The sequence below is a fragment of the Falco naumanni genome, chromosome 5, assembly GCF_017639655.2.
Source record: "Falco naumanni isolate bFalNau1 chromosome 5, bFalNau1.pat, whole genome shotgun sequence".
NCBI classification, from domain to species: Eukaryota; Metazoa; Chordata; class Aves; order Falconiformes; family Falconidae; genus Falco; species Falco naumanni.
Genome location: NC_054058.1, coordinates 29,379,912 through 29,407,113, shown reverse-complemented (window position 1 = coordinate 29,407,113; position 27,202 = coordinate 29,379,912). Strand labels below are relative to the sequence as shown.

The 27,202-nt window shown below is 46.5% G+C and overlaps 1 protein-coding gene across 5 annotated transcripts in view; it reads left to right on the top strand.

Moving 5' to 3' along the window:
• The window catches only part of HIPK2 (homeodomain interacting protein kinase 2), a 136,806-nt gene extending 123,221 nt beyond the window's left edge, over nt 1-13,585 (top strand). For all 5 annotated transcript variants that reach the window (XM_040596932.1, XM_040596935.1, XM_040596931.1 and 2 more), the window contains 3 exons: nt 7,217-7,464; nt 8,476-8,636; nt 10,379-13,585. In XM_040596932.1, the coding sequence (XP_040452866.1) occupies nt 7,217-7,464; nt 8,476-8,636; nt 10,379-10,846 (877 nt within the window). In that variant the 3' untranslated portion in view covers nt 10,847-13,585. The remainder of the gene's footprint in view (nt 1-7,216; nt 7,465-8,475; nt 8,637-10,378) is intronic.
• The last annotated feature ends 13,617 nt before the right edge of the window (nt 13,586-27,202 follow it).

Sequence of the window (27,202 nt, the reverse complement as noted above, 5' to 3'; positions counted from 1 at the left end):
TGCATTAACTTCACTGATGTTGGATCAGCTCCTGAATTTGCTACAGCACTTCCTTCCCTTACTTCCTATGGGGTTAGAAATGTCTCCTTGACCCATGAGACTAAAAATGTTTGTTTTATTGATTGCTCAGCAAAGAGAGATTAGAGCTACCTGTGGCTGTGAGAAGCAGTAGATCCTTCGACTATGCAAGAGTTCATAAGTCTCAGTTTAAGATGGACCAGTAAAGCTGATAAAATATGATACTGCTGATGTAGTAAAGGAGCCCTACAGCTTGGATTTACTCTGACAGAAAAGCCTCTCTGTAATACCAGAGCAGCACAGAGAGCTTTTCTCATACAGGGCATGCAAATTTTTTATTGGTGAAAGAAAAACCTGAAGAACTCGGTGTGATATGGGCAGAATTTTCCTTTTCCTAATGAAAAGCACAGATGTTCAAGTAGGATGTTTTTGAAAAGCCAGCTAAACAGGCAGGCAGGCTGGGACGTTGGTCGTTCTTTGCTCACAGGTTTTGCACTATTGATGAGTGTTAGTGTGGTGTCATGTTTTTAAAATCAATAATCACCTGAAAACGTTGGGCTCCTCTTGGGTAAGCGTGCTGTGGAGGTGCTGGGAAGTGGGCTCTGGAGGACCTGCTTGATTAGGCCTTGCCAAAGGGGCCCATCTACTGGGCCCCCTACCCCATGCCTGGGGCAAAATTGCTGAGGGGGGACCTCGGGTACATTTTCGGTAGTTTCATAGGGATCGTCCTCAGAGAAATGGTCAGAGATTTTCAGGGGGCAAATTCCTGATTTTTGCAGGCTACATTGAGATTTTTTCTAGTAATATCCCCAACACAGTGAAATCTGGAGAAGCTTCAAAACTGCAAAAAGTTTTGACCTTTATTTAAGGAGTAGAAAGTATTAGGAGATTAACTAATTAAGGGGAAGAGTTCCCTTTTTTGGCTTAATGGAGGTTGGTTTTTTTTTTTTCTTTCAAAATGTAAGCAAATAATAGGAAAAAAAATTGAAATGGTCAAAATAAAAAGGGAATGTTTTTAGTGAGTGAAACTGTTTTTACGTGGTTTCTGATGCCCACAAAGTTTTGCATGTGACATTTTGTCCCTGTAGAACAGCAGAAAAAAATTTGCATATAAAAAGCATTATATGAACTGCAAACAATTTTGTCACCCCATTTGTTTATCACCAGTGAATTTCTAGACTCTCATTCAGCATCCTTTACAAAGAGACTTATAGGCCAAAGAGATGTTTACTGCTGTGCTGTAAGATAATACCCTGACTGTTACTTATTCTGAAAAGAAGAATTTAAGTCTAACCATTACCTGTAAAGCACTGGAGAGAGTAAAACTGGAGAGTGGATTTGATATTTTTCTTATAAATCTATTCCTCTTAAGTTTTTCTACTTCCTCTTGCAAGAAAGTCAAGCCGACAGACCGACCGACCGACAGTGCAAATGCAGTCCCAGTAACTGGAGCACATATTCAGTCAGTAGCAAGTAGTAGGGGTTAAGTACTCCCCAGCATGCAACTTCAAATGGTGCAGTGGTTTAAATATAAATCCTCCCTTGATTAAATATTTCTGAAGCTTAGAAGTGGAGAAAAATAAAGAACTTAAATACAGAGCAGAAAGGCACAAGTGCACCTGGAATTGTGGCTGGGAGGGAGGGAGGGAGGGAGGGAAAGCACACTTGGTCCAGCAGGAGGGATCTGCGGGAATGCACCGGTGGTGCAGTGAGGGGTATTTCCATGTCCTACCAAGGCACACGTCACAGAGCATGGCAGGAATAAGGGCTGGAAGGAAAGGCAGTGGAGGTGGCTGTTGTGATGTGCCTAGATAACTTCCCATCCAAGTAATGAGTGTAGCAGCCAAGGAAAACGTGGCTGTTTTCCTGAAATGATACAGTGGTGGCCTTGAGATGTGTGCTTTAGGGGGTGCTTGCACCTTAAAGAAGCAGGAGAGCCCCTCACTTCCCCATTGCCTGCTCTGTCTCCGCTGGTATCATAAGTAACACCTCTCCAGCTTGGTTTTCTGTGTGGTCCTCACAGTAATCGCTGTCTTCCTGAGCAAGAAAGACTGACCGCAGCTGTCGTGTCAGCATACTGAGTAACTGCCTCATTGGCCATCTTCACTGGCACAAAATTCTTGCAGGGTTGGGTTTTTTTTCCCTTTCTCTTAAGACGGTAAGCTATGCAGGGTAGTCTCTGTGTGAGTCTCACCTTTATAACGGAGTGTAACCTGATGCGAGTTGTTATTCACCTTATACACATCATAGTGCAGCGGTGGTGGAGCCTGCTTCAGAGGACTTTCGTTCCCCTTAGCACAGAAATGGCCGGCAGGCACAAACCAGGTGGTTTTGCCAACTTGCTGATGTGCATGTGAGGGTCAAAATGCCATTTGTAATTCTCTTTTGACTTCTAGCCTATTGTGGCTATGTTATGCTGTGCATAGTAATGCACTGACTCTGCATAGCAATACGTTGACTAACCATAGTCATTTGGTGAAAAGATGGCTGCCTTCCATCTCCAGAAGCCACACCGACATGCAACTAGTACTTAAAATAACAGAGATAGACAGTAGCTCTCTCGGCAAACCTTCAGCAGCAGGACCTTTACAGCCTGCTAAGCAATTCAGTATATATGATTTAAATAGCTACAGCACATGCTGTATAGCCTAATAAAATGGCCTTAATGTAGTACTTGATAAATATTTCTTAGCATCACAAATTCATAAAGAAGGTGAGAGCAGATTAACAGGTCAGGATAGGGGCTGAGCTGAAGAGAGAGGGGCATGTTCTCAACGCTGAGCTATGCATGGCATAAGATTTCAACATGAAGAGAGCGATTGCAGTTGTAGGGTGAGTTTTTGTTGGCTGACTCAATACTTTCCTAGAATAGGTGGATTATTCTGAAGCAGCAACCTGAAAAGGTTGCATGTTACTAAGTTTACAGAGACCTGGAACAGAAATTTGGTGATGTGATGAAAAGCTAATGTGCCATGGGTCAAAGGCACAGTTGTGCGATGGCTGCCTTCTTCCCCCAAACTAGAAGGCCATGTTGGCTTTCAGCTCTCAAGATCACCTCTGTTGCTACAGCGTCAGCCACACTGAAAGGTTTGTATCTCTTTGGGTGAGCCGCCTGCTGAAGGATTGCCCTCACTAGAGACCATTTGCTTTTTCTGGGATTCTGGTGTAAATTGAGGTACTCGGGGGGGGTAAAGCTGCTGTTCATGCAGTGGTATCACGTGCCAAGCTTTTGAGCTGGGCCTTCGGCAAGTACAAATTATTTCAAGTTGCATTGTTACAGGAACTGTTGTCCCTGTCCTTGTCCTTGGCTATTGAGGTGGTTTAAACGTCGTTTTAACACTAATTCAGCATCATCTTTTCCTTCCTTTCCTCTCACTTTTTGTTCTCAACATCTGCCTTTAGCAGCTTTCCATTAACGTTATCTCAGATGCCCACCTTAGTTTCTTGCCTAGTGCCTGTGCACAAACTGTCTTCTCTTTCCTCTGTCAGACTTTTCCTTGAGATCTTTCCTTGTTGTGGGGAATAGGGACCCACATTCCTCTCTCTGCTGTGCGGTCACAAGGATATGGTGTATGTTAGAGAGCTGTCTCCAAGACCTGCTTCTGCATGTTCGAAGGCATGGTTGTGCTCTCTGTCTGCACATTGGGCAGACATGAATTGTTTTGTGTCCAAGTTTAAGAACAAGCTCTTTGGGACCAGGTGAGAATTGGCTGCTACTCACAAACTAATAACAAGCTTATAAAGCAATGTATATTTTTCTAGCTGCTGTTCTGAAAGGCAGGATGCAGCTCCAGCCAGTAAGGGTTAAAAAGCCTTCCTGGCTTATTGCTTTTCAGTCTGTGTAGATGGATTTGATGCCACTTTGGTAATCTTCCCCCTCCCTCCTCTGAAGAATTAAAATACACCTACCCACATAATGCAGGCAGGCACACAAGCTGACCAGGAACACATGCCGACACTCAACACTACTAAATCACGTATGCTGCTGCTACTGTGCTTGCAGGAGGGAAAGCAATTACCAGGCTTGGAGTGAGCTTAATAGGAAGGGGGCAAGACTTTTAATAGTATTTTTCTGTGTAAGCACAAACATCCCCAAAAGCTGTGGCTGAGTTACAGGAATGCAGTAAGCTTGCTGAGTAGGCAAGTGCTGTGTCAACAGGTAAAAGCTCTCAGTCCTGATAGTCTGTGAGCAGGGAAGGTGATACATCAGCCTGGACCTCACACAGATAACTCCTGCGTTACTGCGAGGTGGGGAGGGCAGCTGAGTCCTCAGAGGGAGCTGGGAGGAGGGCAGCTGCTGGCTAGCGAGAAGGCTTTGAGAAGGGGGAGCACTGGCTTTCCTGGGTTGAATTTTCAGACGCCCCATTTTGGCTTAATGTGTATCTTTAAGGCTGTGAATCAGCTGGTTTTCAGCATGAGTTGGGCCTTTGGTGCTTTTGAAATTCCCACCCTTAATCTCTGGGGCAGGCTATGGTACAGCAGGTGCCGAGCTCAGAGCATGTGTGAATAGTCCTGGCTGACTTCTGCCTGCTCTAACATTAACCACAGGCGTTACCTTCCCTAACAACAAAAATTCAACTGCTTTCAGTGGGATGCCTCATGCACTTGAAATGATGCAGTCTGCTGAATCAAGAGCCTAATGACTTGCACCCTAATCCTGCAAATATTTACCCATGTGCTTTAGCTGTGTTACTCGAATAGTCCAGCTGACTTTGGTGGATGACACAGATTAGTAGTGCTGAGCACTTGTGTAAGGCCTGGCAGGACCATAACTCTGGTTCTTTTCAGTTTCCCATCCATGAAATGAGTTTCATATCCCTCTGTGGTCCCTTTCTCTGGAAAGGTTTGGGGTTGGGGTCACTTGCTTGTTTAACCAAAGAGATCTATTTGGTTTTCTCATTGTAACCAAGGAGTTATAACACTCTGAAGGAGGCGGCTTCTCATGGTCTCTGCTTTGACAAGCTCTCAATCAAATTGGTGAAAAATATGCTCATTCTAAAACAATAAATAGCATGGATTACACAGAAAAATACCCTTCCAGTTCTACAGCTCAGCCTTCCCATGTCAAGTGTCAGCTGACAGCAAGTATTTCCAGTTCAGCAGCTCAGCCACTTATGTAAGGAAGGGACTGTAAAAGAATAGCTAGACCTTATCAGTTGTCAGAAAACTCTTTAGTGACTTGATTTTTCTTTATAAAATGTAATAACTGTCAGAGGTAGAGAATATATATCTCTTCCCAACTGGCAGCCAAGGGCAGCTGCAAAGGGCAAGCAGTGTGGATACTCATAAATGTGTGATTACAGGCATTTCTACTGAAGGAGAGAGGAATATTGATGCAATATTCGTCATTTTTATTGGTTTAATATTCTTCTTTTGTAGCATCATATCCAAACAGTTACATCTTTCTTCACTTACAGCACGTGTCCATCTAAGATATGCTGTTGCTCTTTCCATTGTTAATCCAGCACTCTCCAGCTCCTTGTGGCAAGTCAGAATATGAGGGTTTGCTGTTGTATACCTTCCCTATAGAAAAGATCCCTGATCCCACAAAGATTGCTTTCACCTTCCAGATTACTGTGCAATAGTTTCTCTTCCTTCTCTATCATCTGCCCTGTTTCAAGTGTCAACGCTTTAGGAGAACAGGGGCCTCTCAAGACATGTTTTTTCATTGCGCATAGAACAACATGGTGGTGTGTCCTCTTTGGGGCACACCAGGATCCTGTCATGATAGCCCAGGGGAAGTCTGTGTGACGGTGAGCTGTTTGTGAATGCAGCACCCCAAGGCATTCCTTAATGTAGAAGATGATAGCTTTTCAGTTACAGGTCTCAGAGGCAAAGTGGTAAAAAGACTTTGGAATGGATGAGTTGAAGGAAACCCACCAGTGCTGCTTTAGCACTGTGAAAAATAAATAAGGCAAACAATGTCCTTGGAAAGAAACTGTTCTTAGTATCTGCTCCACCTTTCCCTGGGTAAGAAGCGATGCTGACACGGGAGCAAACAGCTCCATCACAGGCTGAGATGGGATTAATCAGCTGATTCCCAGACTGGATGGGCCAGGGAGAGAGAATGGAGAGGACACTCTGTGGAAAAGGGATCTATCTCTTTTTAAAGTGCACACTCAAGAAGTTAAGAGGTGGATTCCTTTTTCTCCATGGCATTTCTGTTCCTGTTGGGGCTGTTTCCACCATTAAGCCTAATTACTTGGCTTTTTATGTGCTATCCATTTCTTTTCATCATTTTAAAAACTTCAGTTGCCATAACAACATAATGCAATCAGTGAAACATAGCAGCTATTTTCTGTAGTCAAGGTCTGTGCACTGTCAAGGATGTGAGCCATTTAAGCAAATCTTCACCATCCCCCTTCCTCCCTCCTCCTTTTTGCTCTCTCTTTTTCTCCCCAAACAAGCTCATAACAGGAAGGAGAAACCATCAGGAATAATTAGACACAATAGCAGAGCAAATCCCAATCGTACTCACACAGTCTAGTCTAATGAACTTCTAGCGCTAATCTTGGAAGAGTTGATGTATTTTTTTTAATCACTTTTTTGATGTCATAGATAGATTAGCTGCAGCAGGACCTTGATAATCCATGCTAGAGTCAGGAGACCCAGTGCCTATTCAGAGAAAGAAAAGAAAACCAAAAGCGTTACAGACTTTGCTCATTTTTTTGTAATTTGTTCCCCAGTTTCAGATGCTTATTGAGAATATATGCCCATTGTACCATATTAGTAAATAAAACGGTGTATATTTTGTAGATTCATGGGATTTAAGCATGAAAAGTCATGGCATCTATTATTAAATCATTGCTGGAAGGCTGGGAGAGACCGCCACGTTTTTGTGTGGGTGGTGAGACTTGCAGCAAAGCATAGTATAACTGCTGGGCTTCTACTGCACACATATATAAAAAGCAGTCTGAAAATAAATCTGGCAGTCTGGTTCAGTGCTATTCTAAGCAGTGTGAATATAAGATCTATCCACAATGTCTTACTCACTCCTTGACCTCCATGAAGGCTTTCCTGGAATAGCAACGAGTGAGTTTTGAAACCTGGGATTTGGCTTAAGCAGCCTCTCTCTGGCAGAGGACTGAAGGGTGTGCTTTGCCTTCACAGACCTAGTCTGCCACAGGCAGAGTCTTCTGGTGGCTTCCGAGTTGATCGTTGCCCATTCACTCTTTCCACTTGTGTGCTTGTGTTTCAGCACCTTGTCCAAGCAAAGGAAGAACGTCATCAGCTGTGTCACCGTGCATGACTCCCCCTACTCTGATTCCTCCAGCAACAACAGTCCTTACGCTGTACAGCATCGCGCAGGGCAGAATAACGGGAACACCTACGACACCAAAGGGGTTCCAGAGACTCACTGCAGTGGGAACCCCCGAACGATCATCGTGCCACCACTGAAAACCCAGGCCAGTGAGGTGTTGGTAGAGTGCGATAGCCTGGCACCAGGTAAATTGCACCTCTTCCGTCAAGAAAATTAGTAAGAAATAAATGATTTATCTTGGAAGAATCTCATTGTTCGGTTTCATTTTGTTTGTTTGTTTGTTTTGTTTTCCAAAGAAACTTTGCTCCTGCCCTTCTCTCAAGTGACACATCTGTTCTTGGGAGCCATATTGCATTATTTATGTGCCCTGGTACACTCAGGAGTCACGGGGGCAAGTGTCGGTCCCAGTTACTTCTGTACAAACCCAGGAACAGAATGCAGCCTTTAGCTCAACATTTGACATGAAAAGCTCCCAAATGCAAGTGTGAATCTTTGCTGCCTTGCCTTTCCGTAGGTTTACTTTAAAACGGGTAAGAGATTGAAAACACATGTGCATTTTCATCCAAACTTGTTGACGTTTCTGGGAAGAGCATTTCCCCAGGATCTTCATTATGGACTGATGAGGTTTGCTCATCCAGAGCCCCTGCAATGCTAGCTAGTACAATGTATTGAAAAGGGGCTCATGGTGGAAGTCTGGCCCAAAGCAATTGGCTTTGAGCTACTTGGCAGTCCTTTCTTTCGATGCACTGCTGGTGAACACAAAGGCTCAGAGGGTGAGCTCCCCACTAGCTCCTTCTCCCTCCCTTCCCACTCACTGTGAGGACAGCCAAGCCAGAGCTTTTCTGTGCTGTGCACACTATACTTTCCTTCCTCTCCTCGGGATTTGTACCTGCATTGTACAGTTCTGCTGGCAGAACAGTTTCTCGCACATCTGAAGGATCTATAAAGCCTTCTCCGGGCCCAGTTTGGGTCCAGATATCGGGTCTACTTGTCTGCCTCTAGGATAATAGGCTGGCCATGTATGCGAAACGCTGCTGACGTATTCTGTTAATTAAGAGAAACCGTTTTCTTATCCTGCTTCTGTTGTATGTCTCCTCCCAAAAGCCACTCTGGAGGAAGTTCAGTGAGGAAAAGGTAGGGTGAGCAATTAAAAGAATGTGATGTAAGCTACAAATGTGTTTCCTTTCCTGGCACAGTCACCACCAGTCACCACTCATCCTCCTACAAGTCCAAGTCCTCCAGCACCGTGACCTCCACCAGCGGTCACTCTTCAGGGAGCTCGTCTGGAGCCGTTGCCTATAGGCAGCAGCGACCAGGAGCACATTTCCAGCAGCAGCAGCCTCTTAATCTAAGTCAGGTAAGTCAACCGAGACAGATTTTAGTGGTGCATCATCCAGCTGTTACCTACTGCTCCTCCAGCATGGGCTGTCCTGTTCCAGTCTAATGCTAGCTGGGCCTCATGTCGGGTTTGATCGACTTGTTTCAACTTCACTTCAGACCTTGATCTTCCAGCTCAGGCAGCAGAGGTAGCGCAAATCCCACCCCTGGGTACCTAAGTGGTACTCTTACCGTGTGTTTTGAAGTTAGAGGATTTAACAGTGTGAGTGGGAATAATGTGAGAGAGAAGGTGCAGTGGCTCAGACACAAAGGAGTGGAGCAGGACTGCGTAGGAAGGACTGAATCCTCCTTAGCTATAGGTGACGGAGGGAGAGTATCTTCCAGGTGAAGGGAGTGCATCAGCCTGGCTGCAGGACTGGGAGAGAAGTCCCCATCAGGTTGACAAGGCAAAGCAGAGCCCTGATGCATATATACATGACTTCATGTAACGAGTTCAATCCATCCTGTGATAAACCTGGGCTGAGATCTGGGCAAATCCCGTTACTTGGCAGCATGCAGCTCTCAAGATGCTTTGTAGTCTGAGATCAGAACACCCAGGGAGCTCCCCAGGAGTTTCAGTAAATAACGCCCTTTTCACGCACTGCACCTGGGGCCTCCCTTCCCCGGTGGTGAGAGGTGAGGGAGGTTACAGCACAGTCACCAGCCTTTCAAGGGGAGAAAGCTGGAGACCTCAGAGGACCGTGCTGGTTTACATCCAGAGCTGGATATAAGCAGGACTGTTTTTTTTTTAAAAAAAATAATTTAGGGGAGAAGAATGTCCCCTCCCCCTCAAAATGTAGTTGAAATTTTAAAATTTAAACAAACTTGAAATAAAAGTGAGTGTAAATGGAGGAAGTGGGCGAGATGCTGTTTCCAAAAGTGGGGGAGGAGCGTGGCTGCCGCACTTCAGACCACAGTGACAGCACAGGGAGTGCTTACAAAGAGGGTGAGAGGGCCTGGAAGAACAGAAGGAAATAACATGGAGCATTGCCGTTCTTGCCTTCTAATTCCAACTTTATTGGTTATTTAATACTCTTGACTACAAACGACTGGGAAAAGTCCTTGCAATTCAAAAAAAACCAACTTAGAAAATCTCTGAAAAAGATGTCGCTCCTGTCCCACCACAAGAAGTTGCCTATGCTCAAGTAATTATAGCTGATTACATGAGGGTACCAGGCACCTGCAGGATCTGATTGAGCCAAGGGGGTTGTCTTTAAAGTAGCTATTTTTACTAACCGAGAAAATTATAACTGCAAAGACCCAAACTGAGCGAAAATAAATTGCCTGTTTTAGGCATAGTTAGGCAACTTCATCCCCCTGAGCAATCAGCGTGCCACCTATCAGCAGAGAATTCACTAACAAAAGCTGCGTGTTGCGTGAGCAACTGGACTTGGGGAAGATGTTCTTAGGAGCCGGGCATCCAAGGTTGGGTCTTTGTGGTGTGCTAGCAGAGTGTGGCTCAAACTGGGGGATCCGTTGTCCTTTGGGGGGGCATTTTGGTGTGTGTATGAAACCGCAGGGTCTTCCTAGGCTTGGGAGGGATCCTTTGCTGTCACTGGTTTCCAAGGGAAGACTTTGGTGGTGCTGAGGGTGTCAGGAGGAGCACAAGGGACTTTCCTGAGGCCATCCTGGTGTTGTAGGAATGCTCCCAGAAACCACTGAGGAGGTAAAGAGCCGTCTCTTGTCTTGTAACCACTTATCACTGTTGCTGTCTTTATCCAGGCCCAGCAGCACATCACGACTGATCGCACAGGGAGTCACCGGAGACAGCAAGCCTACATCACTCCAACAATAGCTCAGGCCCCGTACTCTTTCCCGCACAATAGTCCCAGCCATGGTACAGTTCATCCTCACTTGGCCGCGGCTGCCGCTGCTCACCTGCCCACCCAACCCCACCTCTACACATACACCGCCCCCGCCGCCCTGGGCTCCACGGGCACCGTCGCGCACCTGGTGGCCTCCCAAGGGTCTGCACGGCATGCTGTGCAGCACACCACCTACCCCGCCAGCATCGTCCACCAGGTCCCTGTCAGCATGGGCCCACGGGTTCTGCCCTCACCCACCATCCACCCGAGTCAGTACCAGGCTCAGTTTGCCCATCAGACCTATATCAGTGCTTCTCCAGCCTCCACAGTCTACACTGGATACCCACTGAGCCCCACCAAGGTCAACCAGTACCCTTACATCTAAACACTGGAATAAGGAGTGAGAGACGCACCCGTGCCGGGGGAGTGAGGTGGCTGCTTTTGTACTGAAGAACATGACAAACTAACAATGCAATGGGAGGCTCGCGTGAAACTTGAACGAAGGAGACTTTAAGGAAGAAACGAAAAAGAGGAAAGAAGGGGGAGAACCAATTCTACACTTTTTATTTAAAAAAAAAAAAAGAAAATGGAAAAAAAAGAACAGAAAAAAATAAACCACAAAAAACCAACCATTCTGCACCAAACTAGAGAGAGAGAGAAGCAGAAGGGCCCTCCAGTGGGTCCTGTCTTGTGAAGAACTTCACCAACAGACTTTTAAAGGTTATTTTCATCCAATAGTGAGCTACATTTAGAAATTTGTTGTCCAGAACACCTAAAATGAAATCCATTAGGTTTTTAATCCAATAGGTATATGGATTAGGGATTTATCCAGCATTTCAAAGGGTCTGTACCCCATCTTTGCAGTGGTCTTTGTATCCCAAAGCATTCATAAGGGTGGGGGTGGGGGGGTGGGGGGGGGGTTGTGTCTGGAAATGGCAAGTGGGTAAGGGAGGCTGAGGGCAGAGAAAATGTCCCAGTGCTTTAAATTGAGACCTAGCACCATGACACTTAAACACACCTGGGCAACACAGGCTTTGCGGCACTGGCTGAGAGCAGAAGCAATGGAGATGTTTCTCCCTTTCCTTGAACACACTGGATAAATCCCTGAGAAATGCTGTTCCTAAACGAGATCTCTAATAATGTATGTTGGATTTCAGTTGCGTTTCATTTTGGTTTGTTTGGAAATTTTCCTTTTCAATCCCTAGCCGTTTTAGTGTAGGAGGAGACATTTTAGCTGCCCCCACCCCCACCCCCAGGTAGAATGTAGCACTATACAGGTCATATGCCCTTTTTACTCTTTTGTGTTGAACTTCAACGATACCAATAGACTATTCCTCAATGTGATTGCACAAAGAAAAGTGATATAACATAGGCATGTAACAAATGTGATTGTGCAGGTATGTGTGTGTGCGTGTGCGTGCGTGCGTGCGTGTGCAGATGCTGCCTTCTCTCTGTGGTGTGTTCCTCGGCACAGCCATTACAACTGTCACAGTCTTAGTTTTACATCATTCCCTCGTAGTGCCTTACCGAACTACAGATGCGGTTTAAGGGTTTACTTCCACTGGTACTCCTAGAAACTGACTGAGGCTAGTCGGAATTTACTCTCAGCTCTTTTTCTTTTTTTTTCCTTTCTTTTCTTTTTTTTTTTTTTTTTTTTTTGAGTTGTTATTGCCGATTTTCTTCTGCTAGCAGTGGTGGGGTTTTTTCCCCACATCGTCAATCTTCGCTCTCTTGGCGAGGTGTTGGGGAGGCTCGTCGGGGTTAGAAGTGCATGTAGCTGGGTGTTTTGTCAAGCACTGGATAGGCTGGAAGTGACCAGGTTGGTTGGGAGACCCAGGTGACTCCCGGAGGGTCTGGGGGTTCGTTTGTGGACTGGTCTGTTTCTATCCTGTTGAAATAACAGGTTTCCTCCCGGGAAACCGCATCCTCGTTCTGCTGTTTGCCGACGTTCTCGGTGGAGTGGGAGGACAGCATCCACCCACGTTGTCAGGTTGTCCCGGTTGTGTCTGTGAAATGGGAACAAAACTTTAGCCTGTGAAAGGGGGAAACACTAGCTGTTGCCAACATCTCTCACTACGTCTGTCGATGGGAGGAGGTCGGGAAAGGGCTGGAGTCCCAAAGCAAGCAGGAGAAAATCCAGTTTCCTGAATCAAACTCGGGTTTCTTATGTGAAAAAAAAGTATTGCAATACATCAGGCCTTACCCGCTGTAATGTAGCTGTGACAGCGTGTGCTTCCCCGCCTCCCTTCTCACCTGTGCCATGAAAGGTTGGAACCGGGGAGCACGGTGGTCCTGTGGGTCCTCCGCGCCAAGGAACGCTACGTGGTCGTCTTGTTTTCTGACAGATTCTAAAGAGAGCCTTTCCTACAGTTAGGTTTGGTTCAGAGGGGAGTTGCACTGGCAGTTGCACTGGTGCATCAATATTTGGAAGTGTCTCTAGAGTACCCATGCCTGTGGATGGCCTGGGGAGGAAGGAGAGAAGAGAGTTTGATAGAACGTTTCCGTGTTTCCATGAAAACTGGTCTACGTGGCTGCTCAGTTCCACTCTCCATTTCCCTGTAACTAAAGTGTGAAGGATTCAGGTATTTCACAAGATGCTGGAAAATAGCAGGTTCAGCAGCAGGGTGGCAAGGGATGGGTTCCCTGGGTGGCAGCAAGGAAGGAGGCTCTCTCGGGAGGGAAAAGCTGACAGAAAGACAAGCACAAATATATTGTCCTGCAGTAAGTGCTTGGCTGGCCTGGAAGAAGGGATCCCGGTATGCATAGGCTGTTCAACAAGGCTGTTGTCTTCTGGCAGAGCACCGAATAACCCCCCTGGTTGCCAGCTCTGGTTCCTGGGCTACCTTTGCACAGTTTTCTTCTCCTGCCCGTCCTTGGTTCCAGCTCAGTATACTGTAGGTGAGGATGCGCTCTCCAGCAGCCCATGCACCTTACCCCCACCCCGCTTCCTTCGGAAAGACGACACGTCCCCTTTCCTCTGAGGCAGGAAAACGAAGCCCTGCGCTCGCTGTTGCATTCCTCTCCTCTCCCACCAGTGCAGGAGCGAGAGTGTCATGCTGCTTGTGTCATGAAAAGGAAAGATAATGTTATTTTAATGTATGGTTGTTATGGTTATGATTATTATTTTATTATTATAATATTTTACTCTGGGTTTTAATTGCACACGCATTCCTTAATCTTTGTTGGTTGTTTTTTCTCTTTTAGTATTGTTGTTGTTGTTGTTAATTTTATTTCTTTTCATCAGTGGCATCAGAAGGGTTGCTGTGATTGTGAAAACTACAGCAGGAAGGGGAAACAAGAGTGTCCCAAGGATGAAAACTCTGCCACTAACTTAGGGGGAGTGGGGCCGCTCTGTGAGAGCAGTTACAGCCTTGAGGGACAGCAGTTATCCTCCAGGTCTCGTCTGCATTTCAGAATAATTCCAGAAACACTCATTTAGAGGCCAAAACCAAACAGCAGCTACCGTGATGATCTGTCAGGAGAGCTGGATCACAGGCAGGTAAGGACCTTGGTGCCCTAGGATCCAGCTCATTATTACTTTGTTTGATTGGACGTTTATATGAGACCAAGACCTATTTGTGCTCCAGGCCACAATCGTTGGGCCCCTTTGATGAACCCACGGCCATGCAACATGTTAAGGGTTTGGATTTCCTAAAGGAGAAAGCAGATAGATGGCTCTCCAGAGACAGAGCTATCGGAGGAGCCGTGACGGAGGCTTGAGCGTGGCTCTCAGTCCCATCACTGGATAAAGGACACTGGCGTGCACGGATGGCGTTAGCTGGGCAAAGCACGGCCGCAGACAGGGCAGGGTTCCTAACCTGCTCTTTCACTCTCGCTCAAGTTTAATCAGGTGTCCGCAGGACCAGGATGCTTGGTTCACCTTTTTTTATTATTATTATTTTTTGTCTCTAATGTAGATTTTCCGTTCCTTTATAATTATTTGTTGTGGATTTTTATTAAGCTATTCTGGTTGCTAGAGATTAGATATTTATGTTTTTATTTGCATCGTCTCCTCTGTTAAAATGGGGGGGAAGCAGTGACTGAATTTAAACTCCATAAAAAAAACGATAGGACTTCAGCAGAGACTTAATCATGCACTTCACTGCTTTCCTAAAGAACAGACTTAAACCCTTCAGCTTAATTACTTGTTTATGTGCTCCTCTGGCCTAGGACCAGCGAAGCGTGGAAGGTTGCAATCTCAATCACAGCAATGTTTTACTTGTATTAATTGCATTTTCCCTGTGTACCCATCTGACCTGCTCTCCCACACGGGCTTGAATCTAATTTTGAGGGGCGTTTGGCAGTGAAGCTGGCAGCAAGAAGGGGCACAGTGCGTGGCCGAGGAGCCACCTTTCATGTCCATCCTGCAGCTGCTGATGTGCCAGCTATAGGTGATCAGATGATGGTGGCAATGGGACGCTGCGATTGCAAGAGATGCTTGGCACAGCCATCAAATTGCTTTGATGGTGCAACACTGTGTGAGAGCTGTGTTTTCTGGTGAATTTGAGGGAGCTGAGCAACAGCTGCCTCGTACCTGTATAAAGGCAGGGTGTGGAAACAGGTGTGGTACTGTTAGTCACAGGGAAACATGGTCGTTTCAGCAGAGGAAGCAAAATCTTTGCATGCTGTCGGTGCTGCATACATCATAACAGCCGGCTTGTTTTGCTTGCAAAGTCCTTTGGAGAGGAAATGGGATCGGCATGGTTGGGTTGGGTTGGTGTCCTTTGTGTGCGTGGGGTAAACGGCACAGAAACTTGAGAGGGGAGTCAAATGTTTAGATACTGGAAGTTTTGTGGGTGGCTTATGGCTGGCACAGTGAAAAAGCGGTCTCTTCTCCCATCACCTTGTCTTGCATTCTTCTCGTGGGGGAAGCAGAAGGAAGCATGGACGTTGCCTCCCCTCAGAGGTGGATGCTCAGATTCCTTCCGTGAAACCAAGATGCAGGAGAGAGGGGAGAGGGCCACTAACACGAGCAGAACAGAAAACCTGAATGGAAGCACTTCTCGCTGCAGACTGGACCAGATCCATTTGTTTGAGAAAGCAAATGCAATTGCATCTTCCTCAGTTGAATTGTACTTATTTGCACCCAAGAAATCGGGCCTTGGCAGCTCTCTCTCTCTCTTTTTCTCTTTCTCGTCATTTTCTCATAATACATTAAACATTCCAAGAAAGGGACCCTTCTGTCTATGACATTTTTGCTTTTTTATACTTTCAAGGGATTATGTCTTGTAATTTGGTTTGAAGGCAATTCCATTTGCAAACTTGAAGAGCGATCAACCTGGGTTTTTTTCTTTAACCAAAGATCCTTTTTTTTTTTTTTTTTTTTTTTTTTTTCTAAGAGAGAGAGAAAGAGACTCCCACCCACTCCAGAAATGAAATGAACCCACAAGTCATGACCGCCAGGCAATGGGGATACACTGTGGAACTCCATCTTTCTCTTCTTTTTCTTTTTCTCTCTCAAGTTTTTGTCAGCATTTGGAGTAGCTAGCCTGACGAGCAGAGAAATTCACACTAAATATTGCTGCTATCCTAAAGCGTAGGGGTTGTCGAAAACTTTTTTCTTCTCTCATTATTGTTCACATTGATGAAAGTGTTTCAGTGGCGACAATGCAGTGTGGAAATGGTGAGCTGCGTGGTGGGGATGAGCTTCTGGGTGCTCTGCATGTTTCTGTAGCATCTCCTTTCCTGGATTTAGGATTAGGATGCTGGTTTTGTGCTGTGAGTCGGACCCCAAACCGTGCTGCCATGTTAGGCCAGGCTCAGCTGGGCAGGTATTGGACTTAGGTGTGTGTTCTTCCATGGCTTGGCAGTCAGCCCATCAGAGATCTTCAGTGCTACGTGTGGGCCAGATCCTGGATACCTGTGTGCAAGGTCTGCAGGTGTAATCCTTGTAGAGGGTAGGCACCACAGAAGGTAAAAAGGGGGGACGGGAAAGATTTCTGCCTTCCTGCTGACAGAGCTGCCCCTGCTGCGGTCCCATTTGCCGTGGGAGCTTCAAAGCAGCTGATCTGCAGTCCTGGGCAGTCCCAAGTCCTGCCGGCGCTCCTGTGAGGAGGCCTGTGTCCAAAGTACACCGAGTCCCTAGCTGACTGCTTGTGGCCCACTTCTGTGCCTACCAGTCATTTTGCTCCCTCCGTGCTCGGAGAGGAGAAGATGGGTCTGCGCTGCTGGGGTTATCCTACCGCCGTACTCCAACCAGGCTGCCTCTGAGGACGGTGAGGATTTCACCCTGGGCTGCAGACGCTGGGCGAGGTGCACCATTTTACAGGGGTGCTTGAAACCGTGGTGGCGGTCCTGCTGTAAATGGCCGTGTGCGGGCTGCTTGCTGGAGTACTGTGTTGGACAGGAGGTCCTGGGCTCTCCAGGCTGGTCCCTATCCCTGTGGTCCATCCTTCCCACCACCCGGGAACGCCACTACCTGCGAGCGATGCCAGGATGCCCCTGCACTCACCGCCCACCGCAGGCACACAGTGAGACCCCCGCAGGAGCAGCCCCTTCCAGTGAGCTTGGGCAGCGTGCGGAGGAGCACTGCTAGCCGAGGCTCTGCTCTGGAGGGGTCTTCTTTCCCCCGTGGCAAACGGGGAGCCCAGAGGCAGTGTGACCTGTGGCGATGCAGGTGGAGGTGTGGGAACCGGGCCGGAGGTAAGCCAGGCTGCGCTCTGCACGTGTCAAGCGCTTTCCGTGGGAGGACACGGTTTAGAGCAGTTGTGTGTGTCAAGAGTGAAATTCGATCGGTAGATTGGCTTGGTTCTTCAGAAGTCTTAGGAAGCGTACTAGGAGGCGTTGTGTTCGGCATTTATGGTTTGAAACTCCTGTTTCTCATTTACGGGTTAGCTTTGTCCTTCCAGTTTTAGCAGTGCTGCTATAACAGACTATTCATGTGTGTTTGAAGATAATTTTTTGTTTAATCTTTTTGCTTATCATAGTTAATCTAAGAAAGGCAATACTAAAGGTATATTTTTTTCCAAAAATGATATTTTTTACTGCACTGATAAATATTGTGACATCTCTGTTCTTAACTCTTTTGCTGTGAGGGGAACTGTGTGCAGATTCACACAAACCTTGTAAATACTTGTGTGTACTTCTGACAGCCAGGGATTATTTTTTCTCTCTTTTTCTTCTTTTTTCTTTTCTTTTTCTCCTTTTCCCCTCTTTTTCTCTTCTCTATTTCTCTTTTTCTCTTTTTCTCTTTTTTTCTCTCATTCTCCTCTTTTTCTCTTTTTCCCCTTCCCTTCCCTTCCCTTCCCTTCCTTTCCCTTCCCTTCCCATTTTTCTTTCTTTCAAACAAGGTTTCCTCTTTGAAACAGAAAGCAATGGGGCAACAATGCTCAGAGCAAAAGCAAAGCTTATCCCACTTTCACGTAGCCAAGGAGTTTTTGCAGTGCTGGCATAGAATTAATATTTAATGCTGATGTGTTTTGATTTTATTTTTTTCTTTTTCAGCAAACTGTTTGGAAAGGAATAAGACAGAAAAGCTTCGGTCTGGAATTCTGATCAGAAATGTTACCTATCTATTTTATGGCACCTCCAATTTTTCTTTTGTTTCCTTTTTCTTTAAAAAATCAAAACAATAACAACAAAAAGGTTTTTTGCAGGCTTGCTTGCCTGAGCTCTAGGCTGGTCAGCTGCTGTCCCATGGGTGCCCGATGCTCCGGGACCACCAGCTCCTTTGGAAGCAAACCCACTGATCAGGATTCTGGATTCTGATTGCTTCAAAGGGTATCCCCCAGTACTGCTGGATACCTTCGTTTTTTTAAAAGAAGGATTTAGATACACTTATATTTCGCAAACTGTGACCTAATGGCAATAATTACCTCAAATGTGGGCATTCATCCTGGTTTTAGCCTTTTTGAAAACATGTAGCCAGCTTGAACTTTGATTCAAAGACTCTGAAGTCCGTAGGGGCAGAATAGCGATAAATGCCCACCCTGGTCATTGTTGCTTGAGTGAATTCTGAAGACAGTGAATCTTTAAAAAGAAAAAAAAATTAAACCAAGGAATAGATTACTCTTTTATGTATTTTAATCAATTGTGATGTTAAAATGCACATGTAAGTATATATGTTTATAGCTACTGTAAAATGCTTTGGCCTTCTAGAAGATATTTAATGAGTCACATTTTAAACCAATATGAACTGAATAATAGACTGTGGCTACTTAAACAGTTTTCTGGCTACATTTTATAGTTATTACAGTGTTTTATAGTTTACATTTAAACTGGTACTTTTTAAGGGAAATTTTGTGTTTATAAGTGACACCTTCAAAAACTCAATACAGCTGCCTCTTTTTAATTTTGCCCGTTAAAAATTGAAAAGTACAAGTGTGTCTTCAATATGTATATTCTGTTTTGAGATATAACATAGTGTTGGAAAGTCAGTCCAGAGATCAAGTAATCCACTGTATTCCAAAGTCTGGTCGAAAAAACACTCCACCCACTTTGAAGATTTAGTCCAACCGATAAGCTATTTGTTTGTTCGCTTGTTTTAATAACGTGCTTTATCAGGCTCCTTGGGTTGAAGCAGGGAGCGCGATACTAAATTCACTGTTCTATGTAGGATCCTCATCTGGATGAAGATACCCGCATCAGGAGAATGAAGGATATTCAAAGGAAGGATTGTACTGTACTGTTGATAAATCATTAGCCAAACGATCAATTCCTGAGTTAGTGAATGCCTGTTTTTATTTGGGGGGGATGGGGTGGGGTGTCGTGTGTATGTGTGTGTAACAGCCACTCAGAGGCAATGCTGTAATTTGGCTTTCATCTGTTCACCCCTTTCTTACAAATGATGCTTACCACCACAGAAATGTTCTGAACCAGTAAAGGAAATACAAAGTTCACTGACCATCTCCTTGTCAACTCTGTTTCCTCAGCCCATGCCAGTTCTCGTCAATGCTGTTTCCCTGCTGCTGTTATCCTGTAGTTTGCATTTTGATATATCACATTCCCCCCTCCCCGGTCTCGTGGAGCTGTCTAGTTTCATCTGTTGTGTTCTTTCACTTGGGTAACCAGTGAACATGGTATAAATGTCTGCTGGGCAAAATGGTACTTGGAGGTCACGAAAGTACAGGAATTGGCATTTAAAAATATGTATGTGTACGTCTAGTACAGGAATTGGCATTTAAAAGTATGTATATGTACGTCTGAAGAACGGAGCTTCAGTCGTGGAGCTCAGGTACTCTTGGGAGGGCTCCTTACGTGCTTCCATCGTGCCTGACGGGGCTGTATCAGTCAGCTTAGAGCAGAGGTAGCGCAAAGGAGCGATCGGCGATGCTTTGCAGTCGGGTGCATGTGCTGCTCCCAGTACAATCAGCGGCGCTGGGGCCGGGGGAGTGCAACCCGCCTCCTCCTCCTCCTCCCTCAGCACCATTCCAGGGCTGCTGTGTCCACCTTGTCATCCACATTATCAAAGTGATAACATATCATACGGCAAGCCAAAGCTGTCAGCAGCACTCGGGCCAGCTGGAAAACGTCCACCCTTTCTCACTGTGCACCGCCACCCAACCGACGGGCTTGGCAGCCCCCGGCGCCTGCCTGGGCTTCTGTTCTCGGGGCGGGGGGGCACCAGCCCCACAAATGCCAGCACACTGGAATGAAGGAGCCGCAGAGTCTTGTTGAATACTTTGGCTTGCAGCTTGTTAGGCAAGAAGGGGGTTCCAACACTGGCAGTGCACATCCCGTAGGATCTGGATGGTTACATATAGCACCTCTGCCCTCAGCAGGGAAATAAAGCGTTTCTGCAATGCTTCCACCCCACGTGGTTATGTACAACACTTCTGGCTTTCTTACACCGCCCCCACCCCCCGCTCCTTTTATCCTGTATGTGTTTTTTTAATTTTATTTTATATTGTTTTGCTCTGTATTCTTCTCTGTACAAAACTTCCACGGATATTCCAGGGCACAACCATTTCAGGTGTAAAAAAGGATCTCCTCATCCCATGTTTCACCAACAGAGCAATCAAGGCATTTTGAGTACCAGATTCTACTTGGGCAGAACCAGAATGTAGCCTGGATCTTTCATACCAAATCAAATTTCTGAAAGGAGAGGAAGTGTCATTAATAGCTTTATTAAAGGAGTGAGTGAGAGAGAGAGAGGGAGAGAGGGAGGGAGTGAGAAAGAAGAAAGAGGGGCATCTCAGAAGGTGAAGAGTCTAGACTTCGGGTAGTTAAAAACGAACCAACGGGTGAAACATTTTTTTATGAGCCGTAAAATCCTTTTAACAGAAGAGGGGAAATGGAGGGAATGTTTTATGCCTTTCAACTGCCCACAGGCCCAGCGTACTCTGGATGGAAAGTGGAAGTTAATATACACTGCACCAAAATTATTAAGTGGAAGAGAGGTGGGGGAGAAAAGCTGTGAAACACTGTCACAATCGCAAGGGAAAAGATTCCCGTGCCCCAGCTCTGGATCTCGAGTGGTTCTTTCTCTACAGTATCATCTCAGCCCAGTAACCCCACGAAAGCCCTGAGCCGTTGTGTTCCTTCACTGTACGGTTTCTGTAATAAGAGTGTTAATCCATGTTAATCTTTGTGAAAATTATTGTGTGCAACAGTATTTTCTTGTGTACTGCTTTTTTCCTATGTGAATTGTCCCTTTCTGTTTTCTTTTTTGCAGTTTTTTCCTTCCTTTTTTTTTTTTTTCTTTTTTCTTTTGGTAATATGTCTTTCTTCTTTCAAAAGAAAAAAACAAAAACAAACTGATGTGTTGTAGACCTATATGTAACCTATTCCTTAGTCTCATATTATAGGTATGTTATAAGAATGGATATTTTACTTGGCTTTAGAATGTTTTACAAGAAAACTAATTCTTAACCAATCAAGTTCTTGCTACTAAAAAAAAATGCTTGTGTTTTTCATCATGACGTTGTGTGCTTCTAATTAATAATCATTTTCGTTGTAGAAAAATGGAGTGAATTTATATTAGTCTTGGAAACTAATAATAGCATTGTAAATTTATGAGATGATTTTAACAGAAAATACATTATAGAAGAATATAGTTATTTTAATTGTAATATTACTAACTGTAGGGTGAGAAAGGAGGTCCCGTTGTGGTGAACTATGTTATAGCTTGTTATTCACGGTTTCTTTTTGATCATTTTTTCGGTCTCTGAGGTGAAACGAGTTATTAATCAGAATTTGTCAACTCACATATGCATATTGTATATGTGTAGAAATGTAATCACACTTTGTCTTGGAATTACATTAAACTGTTTTAAGTCACTGCAAAGTTTGTGTCCATATGTCTTCTCTCTAGTTAAAGTTTGGTCTGAACATGTGGTTAGTTTTCAGTTACTATTATTTAATCTCCTCAGTCTATTGGAAAAACAGCAGTAATAGTATCATTAATAATAAATACTTTCCCCTTTGAGGTGACATGTTTAGATTTGTGAGATGGATTTTTTTTCCCAGGGCAGAAGAGCATCTGCGTTCAGATCCGGGCTTCACTTAAGCACAGAAAGCTGCTCAGAGCTGCTATGTTCAGCTCCATCGAGAGCTCCCTGCTGCGTCCCACTGTGCAAATTGAAGTATGGGGATCGGCTGCGAATATCAGTCTGGGTTTTTGGTTTTTTATGCCTGAGCCTTCATTTCAGTTGCTCCCTCTCCTTGCTTTGCCAAGTCCCAGGTGACCTTTGAAAGGCTTATATAGACATCAAGATGCTTAATTCACCACCTGTTGCCAATAGCTGTACCTGCCCTTTGGGCTGTGCCTGATTTTCACCATGAGGTTTGCTCAGGAGCAAGCTGAAGGCATGTCTGCAAAGGGTCTCCTGTGATACCATGGTGTCACCCTGGAGGAGGCAAATGGCTCCTCAACGACTCCTCTTTATGGAGAGAGAGTGAGACCTGCCTGGTTTTGCTGCTCATCGTTCCAAACGTAGTGACTCACGTGCGAGCCCCCGGCTCTCCTGGCCTGCAGGATTCATCTCGTTAGTTCAGCTTCTCCGTTCCTGGGGGTGGTCAGAGGGATGTTCAATGGGTTGTACCGGGCTGCCATTACGTCTCTGACAATGGCTTCTGCAAATGTGTGGTAACTGCCTGATGGCACTGCACGGCACCGCAGGTCATGGCTCGCATCGGAATATAAACCTTCGGGTAGAGCCCAAAGCTCATTGGTGAGGTCTGGCAGTGAAGCAAAGGTCCATTTTCATGGACTTCGTTTTCCAGCCTTCTGTCTCAGGAATCCCTGGAACAGGCAGCAAGCATTGTGGAAACTGTGGCTATGAATTTCTAGGTAGATAGGAAATTTTTGGAAACAAGAGGTCATTGGGACCTTTCTCCTAGCTGCCTTAAACTGGCTGAGACCCCAAATCAGCAAAAGTAATTAAAGCTGTAGTGCCTGTGCCTGTTCAGAAGTCATTAAGTCTGTGTTTGATTTAAAATCGTGTGTCCTATTAAACTTCAAGCTTTTTAAATATATGCTAACAGGTAATTGCATGCTCAGGTGCTTTACTGGAAATGGGGAGTTTACTGGGTCGTGGTGTAAGGACGAGACATTAGTGCGTGATCTAATTTCAGAAACAGCTGTAAATCCAGAGGGGCTAGATTTAACCAGTGCAGAGTTTCTCCATGTTTGTGTCACATTATGGTGTCTTCTTTATTTGTTTCCTTGTTTTGTAAAACTTATTTATAAAACTGTAAAAAATATCTGTCATTCTGTTGTCCGAGACCAAAACAGATTAAAAATACATTACAGTTGGAAAATGTACTTTTTTTTTTTTTTCCTTCTCTTTTCAGACCATTTTTTCCCAGGAGGGGAAAATAGTTTCTTAATTTAAGCAGGGCTGCTTCTAATGGAGCCTGCAATGCCTTGCGAGAGGGAACAGTGAGGGTTTTCAGCCACCATATAAAAGGATGAGAATGGTCTTAGAGAATTTGACACGTTAGTGGCCCAAGCCCGGACTCAGGAACGCCCAACACCAAGGAATGCTCTGCAAGTGCAGCCATTTTCTGGGTTTCACCTCAGACTGGTCATTTATCCGCATATCCACTTGTAATAACACCTGAATCCAGTTAAATCTAACTTGGTAGGCATTTTACTGAAACTCAAGGGAGCTCTTACTGACTAGTAGGAGGCCAGGACTGTCCGTGCATCTTCCACTGGCACAGCCGGTCACAAGGAATTCATCCCCAGTTGCTCTGAGCTCACTCAAAAGATCCAAGTGCAATAAGCGCAAGGCTTAAACCGCCTGGCAGGGCTGGGAGAGCCCAGCCCGCTGTGGAGCTGAGCCAGGTGTGCCTCTCCCCGTAGCACAAACCCACTGGAGCGGCAGTAAAATCAGCACCTGGAGAGCATGAGCAGCTGGTGCAAATTATCACCACCTAACTTGGGCCAGTCCAACTTTTTCTGGGCCAAAAGGAACCTCTGCTGCTGCTTTGAGAGTGTTCACCTTGGCCAGACAGGTGTATTCAAGGTGGGTATGGCTCTTAATTAAAATTGTGAGGGTGGGGATACACGTGGACATGGCATGCACATAGCGGTGCTGCTGTTCCTGGCATGTGCTGCTTGTACTTTCCAGTGCTGCAGTTATGTTTTAGTTCTTTGGCATCCAAAGTTTGGCACCTAAATTTGTATTTATACGTATGAGGAGAGCTTGTCTGACTTGTAATGCTCCTCTGCCCTCCTAGCTGCTATTTGCTTCCAATGAAACTGGAAAGCGGAGACTGGGAGAGGGAAGGGAATGGTCCTGCTCTGTGAAATGCAGACTGTTGCCCTTTAGTCACCTGTGCACGTGTCATATGTCCACAGCAAACCCGTGCTGGAGCTGTGGACCTGCATCTTGTAAATTCTTGTGTCTTACTATGCTGCTCAGGCCAGGGCAAACATGCCTGCATCAGCATTTCCTGCAACACGCTTTCCCTTTATGTTTTCTCCTGTGAGGTGCCTGTGCAAATAATGAGCAATAAAGGCTGTTATTTAAAGGCCCCCGCACTGCACTGTATATCAAAGTCTCTGCTATTTGGGGCTTTTGCTCAAAGGGAAGCAGCCGCAGGAGGAGCTCAATGCGCAGATCCTGAGCCACGCTAAAACCCATTTGTCAAGGCAGCTGGCTGGGCCAGGAGCAGGCTTCTCCAGGCAGTGTTGCCACCGCTGCACCAGCCCCAGGGACCTAGCACGAGCCAGGGAACAGCACTCCATCCCCATGGGGACTTGTCACCCCCGTGTTAACCCTGTAACAAGGTCCAGTGAAAAGGCACCCTGGGTAGCTTAAGTACACTAAACTCGATGCTGCATTTGTACACAGGCCTTTCTGGACACATCCAGACATGTGGTTTTGGGGTGCAGGAGGCCACAAGTCCAGGAGGCATCTGGAAAATTTCCCATTCATACTTGGACAGCACACTGCCTCTAGTGTGTGGACTCATTAAATATGAAAAAGTCACTTTATTCCCCTTTCTTTCTTCCAAGCTCATAAAAACATAAATTAAAACTTCTAGTAATGTCACGGTGGAAAAAAAAAAAAATGCTGGTTAAAAAGAAGGACTTACTGTAGGTCACAATACAGTGACTGGACCCTGAGAGAAAAATTCCTGTCTCCTCCAGACGCTCAGGGATAGCCTGCAGTCTGAAAACCCCAGAAAGGAATTCATGCACACACAAGGAGCGATGCTGCTACTGAATTGTTCCCCCCACAGACCAGCGTTTGGGTCACAGCCCCATCACAGTGCTGCTAGGCTGCTCAAGAAAAGCTCACTTTGGCTCACTGGGGGTGTTTAGTTGTGGAAGAAATATCCTTAGTCTGCTTCTCTCCTTCAGACAGCAACAGGCTGCCTCGGGAGTTTATGGAATAGGAGGGATAGGAATAATAAAGGCAGGTCTGGAAGGAGACCACAGGACACATTGATGAAGGTTCAACCATACTTCATCCACATGTGCCAGATTATTTGTCTACCCTGTTCTTAAAAATATTATGTGGAGTCCCCAAGACTTAAGAGCTCTGCTTTCTCCTGCATCAGTGCTCCTTTGCTAGCCATGTCTCCCTCTTTATCCCCGGGCTCGGAACACGTCCTCCTCTTTTTTAATGACCCTTGACTTGCACCATCCCATTTCCTCACCTTTTCTCTCACCTCCTTAATTTTCACTCTGTATGGTTTTGACGCTGGCATGTGCGTGCATAACTTAGCAGGGGTGAAGGCCAAGGGGTAGGCAAGGGTGTGTAGTGGTGGGTGACAGGAAAAGCAATCCCATTAGGCTGGGGGGTGGGGGTGGGGGTGGTGGTGGTTAAGGCTTTAAAATAATACCAGAACTGACGGTATTTGCATGGAGGCAAGGCCCAGAGACACTGGTGGTAATGGCTCACCATTCAGCCTTGTGATAAGCACCTCTTTCCCAGCACATTTCTTTTAACCTTTCACATGTCCGTGCCCCACTGGTGTTAAAACACAGGCAGGGAAGAAGCAAAGCGGCCGTGAACCCTTTCCCCCCACCCCTGCAATCCCCCCAAGCTGTCACTTGCCCCAGTTTCATTCTCTCCACTCCCTGCCCTTTATGCTGCCTGCTAAAATATGGAAATAGGGGCGCGTAGCACCGAGAGATAGAACAGAGGAGGTAGGAAAGGCTGTGTGGAGTAGGGGCGGGGGGCAGCACAAGGTGGGAGAGGGTCTGGTGTTACTGGGAAAGGTGGGCAAAGGTGATGGAACGTTCTGATACCAGCTACAAGAGGAAATGAGAGAGAACTGAGCGTAAACCAGGCGGTGGGTCAAAGAGGAGGAGAAAAGAATAGACGCGAAGGAGAAACGAGGGTATTTTCAGAAGCAGCGAGTTTGCACTGCTCTGACCAAAGTACGGACGGCCGGGGAGGGGGCGCTCAACCCCTTGAAGAACTCGGGTCCTCTCTCAGATTTTTCCACCCAGCCTCTGGAGCAGTGGTCTCCGCTGGGGGTGTGCACCAGACAGTCCGTTGCAGTGCAGGAAGAAAACGTTTTCCTGCCAGCTCTAAGCGCGGATCCGCGACCCCAACGCCCCCGGCCCTGCGCCGAGTATCCCTACAGGCACCGAGTCCTTACGAGGCGCAGGGCCCCGGCGGCCGGCAGAGGGCACCCGGCGCCCGCCCCTCCGCCCGCCCGCCCGCAGCGGCTCGGCTCGGCTCGGCTCGGCTCGGCTCGGCTCGGCTCGGCTCGGCGCGGCGCGGCGCGGTGCGGCTCGGCTCGGCTCGGCTCGGCTCGGCTCGGCTCGGTGCGGCTCGGCTCGGCGCGGCTCGGCTCGGCGCGGCTCGGCTCGGCGCGGCTCGGCTCGGCTCGGCTCGGCTCTGCCCGGCTCGGCTCGGCTCGGCGCGGCACGGTGCGGCGCGGCTCGGCTCCCCCAAGTGAGTGTAGGTACACCCTGCCAGTACCAAGAAGTGACTTGAAAATCCTGTTACTCCCGCTGTGCAGCTGCGGCTCGGTGGCACCGAAGGGTTACCGGTGCCAGCACGCCGCGCTGTGCTTCCACAGGGCATAAAGCGGGCTGGGGCTGGGTGACGGTTTTAGGTGCCGAGCACGGTGGGAATAGTCAAATACATGGGTGTGAGAGAAGGCCGAGCTGAGATTCCGACAGCTCACAGTAAGTAAAGATACAGTAAGTAAAGAAGGAGACTCACAAGAGGAGCAAGGGCAATCGCTCGCCACCTCCCACCAGCAGACCGATGCTCAGCCCGTCCCTGAGCAACAGCAGCTTTGGAATCTCTCCCTTCCCCCAGTTTTGGTTGCTGAATATGATGTTACATGGTATGGAATATCCTTTTGGTCAGTTGGGGTCAGTTGTCCC